The 21,099-nt window shown below is 38.9% G+C and overlaps 2 protein-coding genes across 3 annotated transcripts; one reads left to right on the forward strand and one right to left on the reverse strand.

Annotated features, from left to right (window-relative positions):
- Positions 1-6,009: 6,009 nt before the first annotated feature.
- wbp1 (WW domain binding protein 1) lies at positions 6,010-12,087 on the reverse strand. The gene is made up of 4 exons (XM_007568972.2): positions 11,851-12,087; positions 10,824-10,926; positions 9,731-9,898; positions 6,010-7,383 (listed from the first exon to the last, which is right to left on the reverse strand). Exons 1-4 carry the CDS (start codon positions 11,911-11,913, stop codon positions 6,830-6,832), a joined length of 888 nt encoding a protein of 295 aa, XP_007569034.1. The 5' UTR covers positions 11,914-12,087; the 3' UTR covers positions 6,010-6,829.
- Positions 10,937-18,267, forward strand: LOC103149678 (ADP-ribosylation factor-like protein 3). Of its 2 annotated transcripts, XM_007568962.2 has the most exons (7): positions 10,942-11,827; positions 13,424-13,541; positions 14,821-14,964; positions 15,129-15,245; positions 16,278-16,328; positions 16,531-16,716; positions 17,887-18,267. In XM_007568962.2, exons 2-7 carry the CDS (start codon positions 13,539-13,541, stop codon positions 17,932-17,934), a joined length of 549 nt encoding a protein of 182 aa, XP_007569024.1. In that variant the 5' UTR covers positions 10,942-11,827; positions 13,424-13,538; the 3' UTR covers positions 17,935-18,267. The 2 variants fall into 2 exon arrangements, with proteins under 2 accessions (XP_007569015.1, XP_007569024.1); XM_007568953.2 differs by lacking the exon at positions 17,887-18,267 and having other exon boundaries at positions 10,937-11,827; positions 16,531-17,442.
- The last annotated feature ends 2,832 nt before the right edge of the window (positions 18,268-21,099 follow it).

The raw sequence follows: 21,099 nt of genomic DNA on the forward strand, positions 1-21,099 counted from the left end.
TCTTTGCTGTCAGCACATACAGGTCTGACGCAACAGGCTGGTGTTGATGCACATCATCTTTATGCTTCATATTTGTTTGATTCTTTTTTGTAAGATGACTAGCATATTATTTCCCATGACACTCATTTGCATTCTGTGTTTTTTTTTCTTTAAATAAAATGTGTCTTATCTACAGTTCAATATAACAAATCAATTCTGCTTTTTTAGTCCCAAGTATTTCACTTTGGCATTTTGTAGGACAAAAATATATTTGCAAATGTCCACTTTATTGTTTTAGTATCTTTAAAATAAGTATATTTTGTTAATAGCACAAGCACTATTTCACAAAATTAAAAAAAGTACCTTTGATTACATTAAATCAGGGAAGGAACTGTTATTTCTTTTCATATTGTCAGTAAACAGTATCAAAGTATAAACATGCCACATATTTGTTTCAGAAATTTTTAATATATAATTATAAATCTGAGAATTTGTGTCCATATATCACTATTTATATTTCTTTTTTTTTCATGGTTCTGTGTTGCAGGACATCACATTTTGTCAATTAGTCTGACCATAAAGTCGGTGGGTTTATCCACACTGCTGTAAACAAGGTGATTGGTTGAGATACTACGCAGGTTAGCCAATCAGATGTTTGGGTCTGCTTGGGGTATTTTTGAGTTGCAGTGCATAGATTACAGTAAAACCAGAGTTTGTAGTTAAATTTAGAGGATTTAAAATCAAGAAAAACAGACAATCAGCAGAGCGCCAATGTTTGTTTTATTAAAAAAATAAAATACAAACGATGACCCAGACAGTACACAGTAGACTTGTAACCAAAAACCAAAGCAATTTCATCTCAGTCATTGCTCTTTTTTTTTTTTTTTCTTGTATTCCACTTTACTCAATTTGGCTTCTTTAAAAGTTACCAGCACAACAATGTAGAAAGAGTGGATTTTCCGTAGATGGCTGCTTCCCTTTCAGATTTACATGTTTCTCATTTTTGGCAAAAACAGAAAAAAAAACCCCATCCTAACCACAGCACCTCCTTGTGTTTGGTATTACCTATGTTTTAGAAGAAGGAAAAAAAAACATAATTTGTAGGTTTTTGTAGAAAAAATCCCACTGACAACCTAGATAATATTTCTTTCGGCTAAATGTTGAGGACTCATTTTGAATGGCCCTTTAGCCTAAAATCTGCTGGTTTAATGTAAGCCAACTGTGTTCCATGGTGAGGTCTTTCATGTGTATATTATAGAAAAATCATGGTGCTGTATTGAGAGGATTAAAGGCAACGGTTAAATATTCTCTGTAAGTTCATAAAGACGGAAAAACGAGAAGAAAGCTGCTCTGAACGGCAGCAGCAAAAAGAACATTTTCAACATTTCTCTTTGAGCATGCGCAGCTTTGACATGTGGTTTATCCAGAGTTTATCCATGAGTCAAGAGTGGAAAGTTATTGGGCAGCAGATACAACAAACGGCCAAAAAAATAAAAATAAAAGAAGGGTACGAAACATACGCTTTTTAACTAAAACCCCTCGGCATACAGAAGCTTACAGAGTTACCGTGACATTGCAGTAGCATTACAAGTACATTATTTTTAAAATACATACACATAGACTGATCGATTACAGTACAGCGCAGTGCCACGAGTGCTGACAGTCATATTGCTCGTACTGGTGCCCATGGACATCTGACGGAGAAAGGGGGTTGCAGCATATAACAGTAGGTTTATGGTTTTTTTTTTTGCATAGCCTAGTTGAGTAAAGTTCACAGAGATGCGTGATGCAGGAGGGCGGGAGGGGGCGGGGGGAGCGAACATCAAAACACGTGACAATCATGTAACGTTTCCTTTGGCTTTTTGAGAGACGGTGATCTGAAATCTGTTGTCGCTCTGCTTTTTCCACGATAATAACCCTGAGAGTGAAACTGAACAGACCACGGTCGGGGCGACCTCTTGGGCACGACCCGTGGACGACCTGCGAAGCGTGGAAATGACGAAGGCCTTTTGCAGATCTGCGTGGGTGGATGTGCCCCTTTTTTTTTTTTTTCGTCGGGAAGGTGGCGCAAACGGAGGCAAACAAGCAAATGCAGTTTCTGAGGGTGGAGTTACAGTCCACCGGTGACGCTCCACACACATCCACGCATGCAGACGGTTACGTGTGTTTTCAGTGTGAACATAACATGTGAGGAGAGACCATCACGCACCTCTGTTAAGGTTGACAAAACAAGAAGGCAAGGACAAAGCCTAAAATAAAGAACACACACACACACACACACACACTCAAGTTCATATACAACAGGTTAATATATAAATATGAGCTCCACCACATTGGAAAACAACCAAAGTTCACTTTACACATCTCTGTGTTCAGATAGTGGATCACTGTAACTGTGGTTTGAGAAAAATTAAAAATAAAAGAACAAAACCGATTAATCGCTCAGTAGAGCATACGTCTGATGACAATTTATGATTAATATTTAGCCCTTAGTCTCGGGAAATGTGTAAAAATAAAGGAGGGATTTACAAAAGAGCCCCTAACCTCACTGCCCTCCACTGCTGTAACTGGTATTAAATGTGTACATGTACAACATGCCTTGTATCCATAGCTCTTGAAGCTTTCCATGTTTTGTCGCATAGCAACCACAAACCTCAAGGTACCTTATGCTTTATGACAGACCAACACAAAGTAGTGCATAACTGTGAAGTGAAAGGAGGACTTCAAATTATTTTATATATTTTTTTTTCTTACAAACAAAAGATTTGAAAAACGTGAGGTATCCATATGCATTTTCTCCGATACCTCTAATCAAGGGTACAACCAATGACCTTCTGAAATCACATCCTTTTGTAAACAGAGTCAACCTGAGTATAATTTCACCAAAGGCTTCAGAACCTGGTTCTATGAGGAGCCAGCCGTGCAGGAGATGCAGCGGTCATGTGGAAGGAGAGGTTCTGGTCCGGTGGGACCAGAATGGTGGAAAACAAACGACGCAGCGATCTGAACGTGCCGTTCCCACTGCCAAACAAGGTGGTGGCAGCGTCATAGTGTGGGGATGCTTTGGGCCAGTGAGGCAGTTCAGAGTTGGAGAAAAATCTGTTAAAAAGTGTAAAAAAAAACAACCCCAAAACAAACAAAAAACTTTGGACAGGAGGAAATTCACCTTCCAGCAAGACGACACTAAAGATCTGGCGAGAGCTCCGGTGGAATGGTTTAGGTCACAGCATATTCATGTGACAGAATGGTCCAGTTAAAGTCTGGGCAAAAAAAAAACAACAAACGAATAAAAATCACTACTTAATCCGCAAAGAATCGGTGAAAAAAAATCTCTAGATATTAGACACCCATACATGTTTTTCCTTCGGATTATGCACAATTTCGTATTGGTCTGTGATATAAAACACCACAATACGATTTATGGTTGTTGGATGAAAGAGGATGGAAAACTTCAGCAGATGTGAATATTTTTTGCAAGGCACTGTGAACAACGGTGAGTCATTTCCAAAAAATAAAATGAAATTAAAATAAAAAAATAAAACAGTAACAGCAACAATCTTGCTTCCTCGTGCTTCAATCTAAAGCACAGAGAAGCAAAAAACAAAACTGAGCACAACAAATCTGGTCTGAACACATCTCATCAGTGCCACAGCTATAATTACACACAGTATTTTTTTAAATTCAACAACCACTTCTCAGCAACAAAACCACTTCAGTTCGGTGGCTTTTAAATGTACGCCACATCCTCTAAGCAAAGAGCCTGCGAACGTTTCCAGAACGAGATTAAATGCTACTTTCTACTGACACAACAGTGCTCCTTTGCTCTCTAATACAACCATGCTTGCACAAATATTACGATTTATTAAAAAAAAGAAGAAAAAAAAAAAGACGACTACATCTACTCTAATAAGGCAGTATTACACCAGTTTCCACATACAGAGGTTATATATATTATCTGTGCAGCTCTAATCAAGACATCGGCTCTATAGAAATGCAACAAGGCAGCTTAAGGTATGCTGTCAAGAAAAAAATAAAATAAAACACTGTTTATGAAATCTGCTTAGGGGTGTGCAGGCATGCTCACATTGCAACCACTCCTCTGCAAAGGTCATGTCAGAATGGCTTCACGTTCAAGCACCTGTTAGGTGACGCAGCACTATCGCAACAAAAGGACCGGGAACATTTTGATAGTCTCAGCCCGCGGTGCGTGGTGTGCATCGTTCTGTTCCGACATGTTCTGCCGTGTTCCTCTGCTACATTCTAGCCGCAGCAGCACTCTAACCTAACCAACTACAACCTAGAGAAAAAAAAAAAAAAGCTGCTGCAGGCCAATGAAGAGAGGAAACATTTTCATTCTGATGTGCAGAAACAAAATGACTTTATGTGTTTTGTGTGGAACTAATAAGAGAACTTTTTTTTTTCTCAAGCAACACTGAAGTGTTTTGAGTTCCTCCTCTTTATGAAGCCATGGTGTAAACTTCTTGTACAAAAGTCGGACTGGTGTTGTCTGATTCAGGCACTGAACCCATTTAAAAAAAACAAACAAATAGGCATGGACCAGCTATCGAGATCAAGGCTCAAGTTTTGTGCAGCTTTTCCAATCGTATTGTGATCAATTAAAACCCCTCCCCCACTTGTTGCTGCACACTGCTTTTCAGTTGGTAAGGAAAGAGCTGCTATGCTTTTTCACTTCTAAATTTAGCAGGTGTGTTTTTTTTGTGTGTGTGTAAATATTCTTAAAACATTATATTTCACACCATGATAATCTCCTAGCCGCCCATGCCCAGTTGGAATATTAAAGCCACTGATATTGCCAAAGAAGCAGCTTTAGAGCATTGCATTGTGGGTGCATGCGTGCACTTATCCTGTGAGGTGACCTGAGTTTTTACACACAATCAGAGCCGATGTATAAAAAGCTTGATCTTTTTTTTCTTTTTTTCCCAAACTTCATTCTTTTAAGGTTTATTTCCTGACAATAACTTGAAGAATGTCAGAGTAGGAACTTCATTACGCCGCGGCTTTCCCCATCTGTCGCATGTTTTTTTTTTTTTTGTTTGGGTAATATTCCAAGCGGACAAACTACAGTTCGGGAAAACAAGCCGCATGCATTAGTGCGGAACATGCAGTTCATTGCAAGCATTTCTGTGGTCGTGCCAAGACCAAATCGACTGCCGAGCAGAGCTTGCAACCATCTCAGCTTGCTAATGTACTGGCCCTCTGCTGCCAGTGGAAAAATGCCACTGCAAATCCCTGACACGGACAGCAGCTGTAGAAAGAACAGAAACCCACGACAGCACCAGCTACCTAGTTAGCACTCATCAAGAAAACTACATCAAGACATCGAAAAAGGAATCGCTCCACCGCTTTACCCCTAAAAATATTTAAACTGAGTTCCTCGGCCACCGTAGGGTAAGACCGTTGGACGTGATGAGCAGAGCAAGTATTAAAAATGACGGAATATGCTAATTCACTCGAATATAAAACACCAAGTCATGCCTCGTGCAAAAAGAAAAAAGCAAAACAAAAAACCCCATCAAAATCAGTGCTTTGAATTTTTACCTCACCGATCTCAAAAGCATATCTCATAATTTCGTCACTGCACTGTCAGCCGTACACAACCGCATCCAGGAAATCTGCTGCAAGGAATCAGGACACCTGTGGCATTTACTAAAGCAGAGCTGGTTATGTGATGAAAAAGCAAAGAACCAAAGAGCAACTACATCCTTCAGTATTGACATAAAAAAAAAAAAACAACAACATGCTGAGTGATAAAAATTACCTCAGCGCTAACAAGTTAAATAAACATAGAGCTCCCCTCAAGACCTTTTTTTGACTAAAGACCTGCCCATGTTGTTAGTACAAGGGATTTACTGCAGCTGGGAACTGAAGTAGGGGAAGATCGCATGCATACATGCATACAATCAATAAATCACTACAATGCCGAGCACCACTTTCATCATTCTAATTAGATACTAAGCAGCCCTGGTGACAACATTATGATATCAAAAGAGAAGAAAGAAAGAAATTATGATATCAAAAGAGAAGAAAGAAAGAAAACAAAACAAAAAAAAAAAAACAGCGTGACATTTAAAACACAAGAAGCGGACCTCTTCTCCGCTCAAGTGTTTTCAGCCCCTCCGCCCCAACATGGGCGGCGATGACCTCATAGATGACATCACTGTGCAGCTGTGGCCTAGATTTCACAGCAAGCACTCAGTACTTAAACGCATTAAACGGCTTTGGGAAGAAAAAAAAAAACCCCAACATAAGCTGATTCTAATTTTTGCAAGATCAAGCTGATTGCTGAAAATGTTTGTTCTTCCCTCAAACATGCTCAGTCTTGGGGGAGACCCGAGAAACGTCGCTTTGCCGTGTTTTGCGGCACGCTTCAAGCCTCAGTTGGGAGGGCAGGGCGGAAATGTTCTGACCTACGAGGGCTTTGGAACAGAAATGTGAAAGCAGCGCTGCAGGTGGCGGCGAGAGAAACGGTCACTTCTGCCTTCAGTCCAAAATGGCCGCTTCCTTTCTTTTTCGCCACTCAGTGACGTTCTCACGCCGAACAGAAGGTAGAAATATACCCGACAGAGAAGCAGAACGTTTGCTGGATCTTCCCCTCCAGCCCCCCGCTAAGAGAAGTATAGGGAATAAGCCGTGCTTTGCCCACATCGTTATTGTATCAATCCTAAACAAAAGCCAGAACTGATTAGTTAACATTATCATCATTTCGCAAATATTAGTTCAGGGAAATAAAGCGTAGCCATTTCCCCCCTGTGCCAATGACGATGGCGATAGTTATGGCCCTGTGTGAAGCTGGAAGCTGCATTAGTTTGCTAGTTGTTGATGCTGTGGATCACACCATGTGGTCTCCAGTGCTGGTGTTGGCGGACTGGCCGGGCAGCTCCGAGGCGCACTCCTTCTGCCTGAAGGTCTCCTGCGGGCGTCCGGAGCAGCAGTCCCTGCCGGCACCTTTGCACATCCTGTTTTCCTCGTCGCATTCCTCCTCCGGCCCCGAGCCCTCGTCCACGTCCAGCTGGCAAACGCACACCTCAATCCCCGAGTCGCCGGTCACGTGCCGGCGTCGGGTTAGGAGCTCGTCGTCCTCCTCATCTTCCCCCTCCTCCGCTGCCGCAGACAGCAAAACATCTACGTTCTCCTCTCCCCGGCTCTGTGGTTGGTCAGCTTGTGACATTGCCCCCTCGTCTGACGAGACGCCCGATGCCTGACAGTGTGCCGCTGGCTCTGCGTCAGGGAACATCCGTGGTACGGAGACGGAAACCGTCTGGCCTATTTGAGGGGCGGCAGCCGGAGCTGACTCGGGAGGGTTTTCAGAGTACGGGGGAGGCGGGGTCGGGGGGTGACCCACGACTTCTTCGTAGTCGGGAAGCTTGCAGTCATTCCAGAACCCTGAGGATCATAAAACAAGAAGCTGTAGGAGTTTAGTCCTTCACTACGTTGGTCAAAAGAAGAGGAATTAAAAAGGAAAAGGATATAAATTGATCTGAGCTGGCCTCCTATAAAAGCAATAAATAAAGAAAAGGACAAATAAATCTAACTTTTGATAGTTTTTCAAAGCATAGGTATAGTTTTAAAAGCACATTTTAACAACAAGAAAGTATTTGTAACCACATCTCCCTTTAAAACAGGAAGTGAGTATATATATATATATATATATATATATATATATATATAGATAGATAACGACAGGCATTTTGTCAATAACATTGACAAAATGATCTAATTACAATTTCATAGGGAAATTATAAACTTTTTTTCCAGCAGCTGGATGTACTGGTCATTTTTCTAGGGTTTATGCTTCACATGAATGCCAAGCAAAGAGACATTAATAATGCTTGCTCTTTTGTTTTGTTTTTGCATCCATTGTTTGTTTAGCAAATTTTGCACCTTTACCTATGTCCTGGTCAAACATCAGTTGCTTTTCAGGTTAAAGCTGGTTGCAGATAATTCACCCGTTCCTTTTCAAATCTACTGAAATTTTCCGTCATAATGCATTTGCAGATTTTTGTTTTCTTTTACTGCAGCAAAGTGCATTCCCTCAGGTTGTGTTCAGCCAAGAGTTCAACGCGCCCCTCCCCCATCACGTCCAGTGTGTCAGTCGGCTGTTTACGACAGCCAAAGATGGTGGTGATCCCTGTGAATTTCCCCACACCGATGGGGGAAAGAAATTTAGTTACCCAAGATTGCTCACGTAGCAAAACAAACAAAAACAAAAAAGATGAAGGGTCTGGCTTTGTAACTTAATTGGTTAATACTTTAATAGAGTGCCACTCATCACTTTCAGAAAAAATGCTGCTTTGACTTGTTTGTAGCAAGATGCAAAGAACACTGTGCAAGAAATAACTCAATTACGGCTTACCAACAGAGCAACAACAAGAGCATTATAAGTGTTTGAGGTTTTCATTAAACTTATTGTGGATACTATTACAGTCTGATAAAGCTTTGTTTTTTTAAAAGATGAGTTGTCTCCATTTTTACTGGACGACGGACGGAAGGCCTGCTAGACATCGAGAGTGTCTCTGTGTGAGTCACTGTCTACCTATGCACGCAGGTTGGAGTTGTGTTGTCATTCTTGACTTGAAATCAAGCTTGCTCGCTATGGGTTTTTACACCCCGACAAACGGGAAGCTTGTCCAACTGCCACTTGTGATATTATTGGACATGATATCCTTTTTGCTGCCAAGGCCTAGAGTGACCACTGACATTAAGGCGACGTCTCTGCTGCTGGCCAGTCACTGCTGCAGTTTCAGCTCAGCCACAAGTCTTCAAAACACAAAGATTTGCAGTCGAGTGCGACAAGACCGGGATAAATATCAGGTTTTGGCTCAGGAAAAATCAAGAGAAAACGCCGACCTCTGGTATCGGAACTGATAAAAGTATGTCGAGATACGGGAATTAAGGTGTAGTCAAAGTAGAGTACATCAGGAAAGTTTGTCACGAAAGAGATTTAATATTACTTGACTACAAGTCTGTATCTCATGATCTGTGTTCAGTATACAGAGGTAAATGTGAAAGAAGATCTTTTGGCAAAGAAAAAAAAAATCAACAGACACATACACTGAAACAGAAATAAAATGCACATTAATTGTGAGATATAAACTTTGGGCATGTGAGGCAACAAAAAACTGAAATTACAATAATTCCTTGCAAAAGTATTAACAGCCTTTCAACTTTTTGATATTTTTGTCATCCTTCAACCACAAAATTCAGTGTATTCATTAGGACTTTTTGCAAAAACCAACATGCAGTGTATAATTGTAAAGTGGAAGGAAAATTATATGATTTTGTTTTTATTCAAGGTGAGGTTGATGTGTTTAGGGTTCTGTACGGTGTTAGTGTTAGCCTCGCCTCACACACCTTGTATTTTGCATATTATTAAAATTAAAATTTTGATCTTATCTACACTGTGTTCCTTTTCGAGGCTTGAAGCAAACATTAAGCATCGTGTAGGGTTGAAAATCTGAAAAGTAACAAATACAAATACATTCCACACTTTTCTGATCTTTATTTGTAACAAGTGTGGAATACCATGCCATATGGTTTTCTTCCACGTACAGTTATGCACTGCTTTGTGTTGTTCTACCATAGATATTCACAAAAGAATTCAATTCAATTACGTTTGCAGTTGTAACATGACAAAATGTGGAAAAACTTAGAAGGGGTGTGCAGTATTTACTTTTGCAAGGCAGCGTGTTTGACACAAACATTCTAAACCACAAATAAATCACAATCTTACTTAAATTGAGAGGTGGCGGTGTAATGAAGGAGCTGGAAGCACCCTGATAGGCCATTAGGCTGATCTCACGTTGCCGTTGCTCCTGTTGTAGACGCATTTTAACTCTCCGGTGTCGGTAGGCACAACAGCAACTGAGCATTATGATTAGAGTCCATACCAACCAGAACCCTGAGGGAAGAAGCAGTCTCAGTTTAATCTTAGCACCGCTACCGTACAGGGTTATGCATAGCTAAAACAACTAGTGAGGAGTAAAACATCTTTAATTTTACTGTAAGAAATTAAAGAGAGGGAACTGAAATCAATTTAAAACACCCCTTATTTTTTTCTTTTGTTAGAAATTTAAAATGTCATTTTTTTAATAATGGCACAGGCACAAAGCATAGAAACTCCTAGATTTTTATTATAACTTTTTTTTTTTTTTCACATCTATCCAAAGTTGAAAAAAGATCAGGTGAGACGTAATAATTTTATCGACTTTTCCGGACCGTCCAGGAAAGCAATCCTTGTAATACGATATAATGTAAATGTGTTCTCAATTCTTTTTAGATTAATTTAATTTTATAAATGTACTTTAACCTTCCTGGGGTGTCTGGCTTTAAATGTGGATCATACCAAAAACTAAATATGTGAAGATAAAGGAGTGAAAAAATAGAAAGATGAAAGATGGACTTTCATCTTCTGAATGAACAGAATGATAATGGATTGATAGTTAGCCAATATAATGTAAGGATAGATAGTGAAAAAAAAGAGTGCATGTGAAGTAATGGAGATTAATAAAGGTGCAATCAAGGACAATGAATAGACTGATGGATGGTTTGAACAAGCAGGACTACTTTCAGAAAATGGGATATAGAGAAATTTCTGGAAATACAAATATTTTTCCATACTTGTCCAGACCTTAAAAACACTAAACTCCATACTTTCTCAGACTGAAAAGGAACCTTGAAAGCGCCTGATTCAATCACAAAGCAGGTTCTATATTCAATTTAATAGTCCCTCCAGAGAACCAACATTGGCAAAAAACGTGTATTCTTTTTTATCATTTAGTAGTCACACATTAAAAAGTGTGCGCACACTACACATTTGTACTTACACCATAGTTCGTAGTAGTACGTGCAGCATTCTGTCTCCCCACAGCAGTAACCCATCTCACAGCGGTACTGTTCATTATTTACCCCCGAACAAAACTCCTTTCCCTTCAGTACACAGGAGGAAGACAGAGTAAATATCCGAGCAGAAAAGTAAACAAATACAAGGCCAGCAAGCTTGTCCTTTCTAGTTGTCACTTCAATGTCACTTTCTATAAAGTTGGACATGTCTGTCAAATGTACATTTAAGTATTTGAAATGTACTTTCTTGTGGTAAATCCAAAAATGCTAACACTTTCGCCAGCAGGTTGTTAAATAAAAGTCACAGCTAAACCATGAAAAAAAATGCTATTTAAAATTGCAAATAAATTGAGTGACATTAGTTTCGTTTAGCTAAAGGCCAAATTAATACACAATAGTTGCTTTAAAAAGGCCCGAGGGTTAAAATATTTTAGTCTGGCTTTATTTTTTTATGCTCATAAGATTTTTAGAAAATACGCGATAACGAAATTCCTTCACTGTCACAACTATTGTTTAACTATTACATAGATGTTTCAAATATATTTATACTGTAGAGTACCTTTGAATGAGGTCTCTTTCTTATCAAATTGCTTGTACTAAGTTAAAACATTTATTTAAGGTGAAATGTTCAGTTAATAAGTTGCCTACTCAGTCTGCCAAGCTAACATCAGCAGCTATGAATAAATATGTCCATTCGCCGGGTACCCGTTAGCCAAACCGCTAGCGTTAATCTTAACACCTTGGGTTCTAACTCTCGAAATGGGCCATTGAAATACCATTGTGAATGCACTTTAGATAGAAAACAATTCTAGTTTTTACAATAACTCTTAAAATATGATGGGAAACTTTTGCTAACTGACGTCACCCACGGCAAACAGAAAGCGAACCGTGCCCTGTTTCCTTTGTGGAGGAGACAAAAAAAGAATCGCAGGCAGGCCTTCACCAAGCCCCGGAGCAGCGGTCTGGGCTGGAAGCTTACGCCGACAGGGTGAGCTCACAATACGGGCTTACCTGCACCAGACAGGTCCCGGTACAAAGAAGACCTACAATGGATCCCAGTGCTTTCTGTGGCATCTCTCTGGGTTATCTGCCGTGAACACGACAGGAACCATAAAGCAATCGGTCGGATCGACGACCAGCAGCAGTGACAGCGGGTGGCTGAAAGCTACCAACTAACGGTTCAGCCTGTCACACTCAGACATGTTTTTGTTGTTTGACCGAGAAACACTCCCCAGTACGGATATGAATCTGGAACGGGTATTAAACTGTAGGGGGCGCTGTGTGTAAGTGTTTGAAAAACCAAATTGAAAACAAGATTTTACGAAATAGATCTAAGTTTCTGTATAATATATTATCACTGCAGGTAAACTCTAAAGTCAATTAAACTCTAAAAAGAAGAAATAAAACAGGATAGAGCAATTCTTTTTTTGTGCCAGTGGGGAAATTCAATATGCACAACATACCTTCAAAAGAAAGAAAAAGTAAAATTGAACGTTGTTTGTGTTATAAAACCTTTTCAACAAGGAAACAGCTTGCATAAAAAAAGAAACGTCACTGTCTTAAAATATATATTGAAAAATTTCCATCCAGTAAATGTGATTACATAAACATTAGACATGGATTAAAGCATAATAGTCCAGATATATTTTATATTTTATAATGAATATGAATAAATAAATAAATAAATAAATAAATAAATAAATAACAAAAACTGAGATATTGCCAAATAGTTCATTATTGGAAACAATCAGAGCAGAAATAATAACAGACCAAATCATTTCTAAATATCAAATAAACAAATGTTATTAAAACTATTAATACTATAATAACATTATTACAATAATAATAATTATAAATAATAAACATAATTATAATAATTCATATACTACTATCATTAAGTAATATAATAGATATAGTTTTGGCAGCCTTCTCAACTCATTAAAATTACATAATGCAAAAATATTATGTTAACATGTTTGTTTTGTTTCCATATAACTCTTTTAACGAAAGTGAAACCTAGTCAAAAACCCAATTTGAAAGCACAATTTTTTGTCCTTACTGCTATTTAGACATTTGAGAGACTCCCTGTTGCAGTAATGGACTTTTGAGTTTCCTCTTTAGGGTAAATGGGCTTGTAAAAACATTCCATTGTTTTTACATAACCTGAGCCCAAACTCTAAGCAGTTCTTACAAAGGTTATGCATGAAGTAAACATCCCAGTGCCTGTGTTTAGAACTGTAACATCCGAATGTGGTACACCTTTTTTTGTGTAAATTAAGCAATATATGCTTATGCTTTAAGCAAGATATTATTATGTAATAATCAGTTGTGTTTGATCTGTGTATTGGACTGAAGTGGATTGGTTTGATTAAATTCAAACTAAATTTCTTTTTATATTCCTACACATAAAATGAGTCTGCTAAAGTTCTTTGAGACTACATTAGCTATAATGTGGTGTGATATAAATAGACTCAATTGAAAGAAGCAGAACAACAGTTGTTGTACAGTCAGGAAACACTAAATAATGAGAATACAAGAAACAAAATTTCTTAAAGGAAGATTCTTTTTCATTTTGTTTACGCAGACGTCAGAGTTTCCCTGGAAACAAAAACTTGGCAGCTGTTCAGCCGAGACACATGGTGAGGAAGATGTTAATCCACTCAGACTGAGCAACAACCGCAAAAGGACCCGTGGACACCATGGTGAGTTATCTCAATTCTTATCAGCAGGAGCAGATATTTAAAACCCGGGCTGCCAAACTCATGTTTCTAATAGCTATGGGCTGATTTAGTTCTGCGGTATTTATTGGAGTTCTAAATATGTCTTGGTAAGGTTGATGAGACCAGAGTTGATTCTGTTGGCCTGACATAAACACTTGGGGCTTTTATCCATTCTCAGTGCTAGCTTTAGTTCAAGAATGTGTTTGGTAAATTGTATCAGATATCCCTCTGGATAAACTAACAAAATAATACTTATCTGATTAAGTGACTGTGACTGTAAAGTCAAAGCTGCAGCGATAAAAGTCTAGTTAACCGGATTAGATTTCTACAAACTCATAAAACCACCGTCAAAACTAAAAAAAAAAAAAAAACATATATTAGCAAAATTAATAGCTTTTATAATACTGATGCATACAAATATCTTCTGAACATATTAGTACATTTATTCCACATATTACCAAGCATTTCTGCAGCAGCAAATTGCTCTGCTATAATCAAAGCCTAGCATGCTGCCTTCTATAGATGCCTAATCTCAGTCAACTGCACAGCGTCTTTGAGCTTCTGGTACATTTATAGACGACTTTAGAGACTAACAGCTAAATCCTTTGCTCTCTTCATCCATGGTTCTCATCCTATGCTACTAGTACCACTGGTGGTTGAATTGCCTTTCTTGAAATAAGATCTTAAACTATCTTAATGTGCTTCATGTTCAATGCTTCAAGTTCAAACCCCCAGTTTGGTATATTTATTGATTTGATCAGTGACCTGGCTAGCTGCTATTAGCGAAGCAAACTAACAACAGTTTTCTCTGTACGTTGTTCTTCCTAACAATGCATCAGGATTTTTACTAGTTTAGTTGAGTGTGGAAGCATTAACAAGAATAATAAACGATTTGAACCGCAGATGTCTCTTAGTTTTCTGTGCACAACACCCTATTGGATTTTGATAACAGGTTTCAGAAAGAAATCTTAGACTTTCCCACTTGGCATTCAGGCTTTTGTTAAACCTTCCAATCGGAGACTTGAAAACAGAATGCGGAATTAAATAGCATCCTTTGATTAATTGGACAGTTCTAATGGATCCAAAAATATCTATTCCAAACACGCTGTAGATGTTTTTAGCTGTTGGTTGAGTGAGTTGATTTTTTCCAGACTGGCTTTTGAGGTTATTCAAAGTTTGCAAGATACAGCTAAGTCATCTCATTAACTCTCATCCCACTGGGGTTTAACCGTCTCTAATATTCGCCGTGATCCTCCTGCAGGGCCTGCTGTCTATTCTCCGGAGACTAAAGCAGTCACCAGAGCAGGAGGTGCGCTTACTGCTGTTAGGGTTGGACAATGCCGGCAAGACCACTCTGCTCAAACAGCTGGCAGCTGAAGACATCAGCCACATCACCCCCACACAAGTACAGTGATACACACCCGCACACACAGAAACACTCTGTTTATGTCAAATTGTGAGAACCCACTACTTCATTTTCTAGTCAAACAGTCAGGTCATGCATCAGTTCACCTCCTTAGTGAGAGGCTGAGCTACCCATTAAACTTAATCTATGTTGGATTTCACCAGGGCTTCAATATAAAGAGTGTGCAGTCTTCTGGGTTCAAATTAAACGTTTGGGACATTGGAGGGCAACGCAAGATTCGTCCTTACTGGAGGAATTATTTTGAGAACACTGATGTACTGGTAGGTTCAGTCTGATGCTCTCATACGGCGAAAACTCTAGCACAGTGGTTCTTAACCTTTTTTGAGGTACCAAACCCCCCAGTTTCATATGCGCGTTCACCGATGAATGCGCACTGATTGGCTAAGCAGTGTAACATGATCCTCTGGAGCAAGTGATGGCAAAACGGGGCATCATCACGACTTTACTTCCGCGGCAGAGGCTCTGCCGAACCCCTGAGACCGACTCATCGAACCCCTGGGGTTCGATCGAACCCAGGTTAAGAACCACTGGTCTAGCAATAGAAAAAAGTAATTCTGTCTTCTGCTGGTCAGAAGTTTACATACACTAATCATGGACATGAATGTCATCTTAATTTTGGGCTTTTAAGGATCAATTTACTCAGTTTCTTTCTTTTTTTCAGGCTGAAATATTCATACAGAATATTACAAAATATTTTATTCAATGTAGACTTTCTCTGGTCTACCCAAGGTGAAAAATACACAGTCACCACTACTAATGTTTGTTTAATCATACCATAGCAAGTTGCTTTTTAGCTTAAGCTTTTTGGACCCTTCAACAAGCTTCTGGTATAGTTCTTGATATCTAAATACACTTCAGATATCAAGAACTATAGTCTCCAAAGAGCTTAATCGGACTTGCTTTGGAAACGTCAAAGCAAGTTTCCTGTTGGAACATCGACCACCTTTCAAATTTTGTCCAATTTTCAACCATCCAGCTGTTTGTTGGATTGGAGAAGTTGAATAATTTAGATGTAGCCGTACTTCTCCATTATGTCATTGACTTTGTGCAAGGCACCAGTGTTGCTGGCAGCAAAACAGCCCACATCTTGATGCTACTATCACCATCTCTAATGTTGGTTGTGGTTCAACTTTTCTTGTTCTTGGTGGAAACGATCTTAAAAGAAGCTGGAAACATGACTGTTGTTGTACAAGCTTCTCAGCCAGGATTTACTTTAGAATACTTCTCAGTCTGCTGACTGAGAGGTAAGTTTGTATAATGCCTCTTTAATGTGTTCCTTTTCTGGATTGCAGATCTATGTGATTGACAGCTCAGACAGGAAAAGATTCGAAGAGACAAGTTTGGTGAGACATAAATTTACTTCTGCTTGAAAAAAAAGTGCAATACAAATAGAAATTTAGATTAGGTATAGGCCATCCTGGAAGTACAAACTTAAACTATTTTATTTAAGGAATGGGCCTAGTTGGAAAAGACTTTATGCAATTACAACATATGCCAAGAGGTTCACCAAAGCATATCTGTTTCCATTTTTTCTTTTACCCTCAGGAGCTTGCCGAGTTGCTAGAAGAAGAAAAGCTTGCAGCTGTGCCGTTGCTGGTGTTTGCCAACAAGCAGGACCTGATGACAGCCTCTCCGGCATCGGAGCTGGCGGAGAGTCTCAACCTGCACACGATCCGGGATCGCATGTGGCAGGTGCAGGCCTGCTCAGCACTCACTGCAGAAGGAGTGCAGGTAAATACAGTGTGCCATGCAAACACAAATAAACAGAGGTCGAGACGGATTGAGCTGTTGAGTAACAACAACTGTGTTTTGCGGTCAGTTTTTGTACCCGGAATAGGGCTGTGCGCTTCTTTGACGTCATAGGAATTAAGAGGAAATATGGCAAGTTCTGTTAATCATATACAATTATTCACGGTAGCTTTCTATCAACCAGTTTGGCCTGTATTTACAATTTACTGATATCAATACCCTGTTGTTAAATAGAACTACTGCAATGCTGCCTACTGCAGCAATGTAGTCCTCATCTTGCTGCTTCGCACTTTTACAAACACTTCTGAAGTGTACTCAGAACTGGCCTTGGTCTTACACATTTTCAAAGTATTGGTCTTGCCTCAGCCTACGCTACTTTTTTACCTGATCGCTCTTGGAAGTGCTGGTCTCATGAAATTTTCTCAAGATCATGCAGGATTGCAAATGCAACCTTCTACTTTTATTGCAACTTTTAGTGATATACTCCTAATTGCATTAAAACATAACCCCATTATTTTATTTTACTTAGAGTGTGAGGCTCAGGGGTCAAGAGGATAAAAGACAGTTTGTTTTTAAAACAATATCCAACCCCCATGAGGAAATTTTTTGGTGAATAGCCTGTTTTGTCTAAACAACATACATTTCGAGTTAAAAAGTGAAAGATTAAGAGAGAAAAGACTTCCACGAATGCTGTGACTAAAAGAGGATAGTCAGATTTGAATGTCTTTGTTAGAGCTAAATGTGAACTGGAATTATGAGCAAACAATGTTCAGGTTTCAACATATTTTTCTGGGCAAAATGAATTAAATCATGGATCCAGAAAAGAAACATGCAAGAAGTCGCTCTGGTTAGATGAGACCAAATTATAAATGCATTCAAAACGTTTTGTGCAGAGGAAAACTAACACTGCACGTTAAGCCATGGCAGTAGCAACAACATGCTGTGAGGATTAAGATTTCATTTTTTAAAACTGAGGGCCTTTTATTTTCTTTCACATCACAAAAGATGCATTACTTTATGTTTACCAAAGTTAAGAGTTGATTAAAAACAATTGAGATTAATGTGACAAACTGAAAAAGTTTTACTTTGACAAGGTTCTGGACACCAGTAATAATGAATAATTTTGGTTCTTTTCTCACCTTTATCAAACAGGACGGGATGACCTGGGTTTGCAGAAATATAAAGTTTCGGAAGAGATGACCAATATCAGTGGTGACCAACTTACATAAGCACTTTATACTCGATCTATGCAGTAATTTTGAGAACGTTATGCGACGGCAGCAGAGTGTGTTAGTTTTTTAAATTGTTACTCTTGCCAATATGTTTTTGTTTCTTACAAAACATAATCTTACCAGTAAAAAAAATGCCAATATACTACCAAGGAAGATGTCACATGCTGTCTCAGACCTCCTTATTGTACTGTATACATAAGTGCAGTTTTGTTTAGACATTTGTAACATTGTTTTGTAGGTCCAAGCAAGAATTTCCTTTAGTAGTTTTATAAATAAAGATTCACTTTTGAGTTTTAAAGAACCTGTTGAAGCTGGTATGACTAATTTGTGAACACTAGAGGGCGACGTTGCACCACCACACGTCATAATTTCCAGTGATCACATCCTCTGTTTTCAATCGGTGCATCAGCGGGATGGTATTTATTTATTTTTTTATAATGGCTGATTTAGTTTTCATGATTATAAAGTTTTTCAGATTTTCAGCATGAAACCGTTTCTATTTATTCACAAACATAAAGCAAATTTCCGCCATTGAATCCGATAAACGTGCTTGTTAATGTTTTGCTTTCTCAAACTGTCCCTTCAGTTTCACAGTTAAGTTCCTGGTTTGGTGCAGAAAGCTTAACGTCTTAGAGAGATTCAGCGTGAAAACCCCTTAGCCTTGGTGTCCACAAAGAAGCTAGTTTCAAGACATCTTTCTCACCTGTGCGGTAAATCGTACAGAAACATCTTGGCCATTGAATTACTCAAATTCTCACCTTGTTCTCCACGATTTACCACAAGGCAATCGCGTTCCCTTTCTCTTTCTCGCTTATGTCTGTTAGCAGCACATTTGCCACAAGCCCAGCTAATCTGACCTGGATGAGTGCGCCGCTGTAGTCCTATAGGGGCATTTACATACAAACCTTTTCCAGGACTAATAGCCCACCGATACAATTTGCATTTATATAGCCCCCTTCATACCAACATGATTTGGCACCTTTGCCCATGATAAAAATAACCCTCCTCCTTTGGCCTTGAGTTACTGCCCTGCTGCTGGTGCTGTGTGCGCATTGTGTGAGTCCGTCCTCATATATAAGGTTGGCTGATTTTAATGTGCTAGAGCCGCCCGGGCCCCTGATGTAGACTGGGACAAGTGCATAACCTCTCAGAATGGGCCTCATAATGATTCAGCCATCAATGTGGGCTTTGGTCCCGTGTTCTGTTTGCATGTTTGCTGCTGCTGCATCTTAGATTTTTGTTGATCCAGCAATCTGGGACTCTTGGCCAGGGCAAACACTCACCTCACCAGGTAAATATTAATCCACAGCAGTTCTTTCTTTACAGACTGAAAATGAAGACCTGCATTGTTTTTTTGTCTTTTTGTTTTTTTTGCAAAGTTTTAAAGGAAACATGACAAGTATATATATATATATATATATTTACCTTTTTAAGCACCAACAGCATGTGAATTATATTGCAATGGCTGCAAAGAGGCCTTAAATCTCAAATGAATTAAACTTGATTTGCCAAGCACAAAGTGGATTGGAGCGAGCGGCCCTGGTTACCTTTGGCTCCATCATCAGAGAGGCAATCAGGCCTGCAAAGGGCCATAAATCACGGGACTTTCCCAGCCACTCAGGCCAACACAGCAGCCTCCCACACAGGGAGAAACCAAGGGGCAGAGAGGCCAGCTGACTCACGGGCCCGAAGAATCAGGGAGGAGGAGATCCTGTGACTTAATTAAACCGCTTTAATTCAAAGCAAAGCAGACATACCTTTCTTTTTAAATTACCATAAAATCAAATAAGTTGAATAGATATTTGAGATATCACAAAAAAATGGCTAAAAATGTAAAAAAAATAAATAAATTTAAAGTAAAAAGACAAAATGACTTTAAGGTAACACAGTAAAAAGTTCTTAATGGTTGGAATACATTTTAAAATTGAAGCTGGAAAAGAAGGTGTCTGTATTCAAGCTCCCCTTGTGCATATGAAAGCAAATCCATCCGTCTAGTATTTTGGAGTTTAAATTTAACATGACTTTATGAGGCAGATTTAAGAGTTTTCAGTCCAGGGAAGTAACTGGAGTATGACTGAGTACGACAACTTCCTATTGATTGTGACCATATTTGATCTTTTTCAGTCTGTCATCTGGATTTTCTTTAAATACTTATCTGTCAAGCAATGTCTTTCTGGTATCAATCAACATCGTACACAATTCATGATATGGAAGAACAGAATATTTTATTTCGCTGTCCTCTTCTGACACCACAGCAACACATTCAAACTTCACTCCAACTTTGCAAAAAAACACTATAACTTACCCAAAGTTCTCCAAAACCTTCAAATGCAATATTTTAGCAGTAATAATTTAAGCTTAGACTAAAAGACGCATGAGAAAAGTCAGATGACATCACGATTACTACTAAACCTATTTGCTAGGCCCCTCCAAAATCTTCATCTTAAATTTATGGTTGTAACTCACAAGTCAAGTTGTATCCACACTTGCAATTTTTATATTAAACAAAATGTTGAACTGATTCGTTTTTGAGGACCAGAATGCGAACCAAGTGTATTAAACTTTGCAGACATTTTTTAAAAAAAAGACAAAAATAGAACTCATAGACTAACTACTACTCATAAAATAAGAGTTAAGAATTGTTGTGCAAATCTGATCAGATTTAAACACATAAAATAAGAAAATGGACGTTTACCTCCTTCCGTTTTTCATGTCAAAATAAACTTTGTCCTCCTTGCAACCTTCAAATTTAAGATCAGTGAATGTAGCCTGTCCCTCAGAGAGCAATTACAATGTTGGAAACATTTCCGTAAAGCACCACAGCATCTTATTCTGCCTCATTCACAGACTGATTCTTCATGTAAATATAAATTGGTGCTGGATAATAACACAAACAACAAATGCTCACATTCCTGCCTCGGCTTCTTTGAAGCTTGGTTGGGACTCTTACTTCTTCGTGTGCTTTTATCAAACTGGAGAGCCGTAAACAGCGAGGCTTGAAGACCATAAAAAATTATCAGGGAATGGGGCAGAACATCACACCTTAGCATTTCAGAGTGTGGATGGGGTTGAGCCAAGGGTCAGCAGCAGAGGGGGGTCACGTCTGATGTTCCCGAGACAAAAAGCAGAAAAT

Source organism: Poecilia formosa, unplaced genomic scaffold (genome assembly GCF_000485575.1).
Source record: "Poecilia formosa unplaced genomic scaffold, Poecilia_formosa-5.1.2 Scaffold6, whole genome shotgun sequence".
Classification (NCBI taxonomy): Eukaryota; Metazoa; Chordata; class Actinopteri; order Cyprinodontiformes; family Poeciliidae; genus Poecilia; species Poecilia formosa.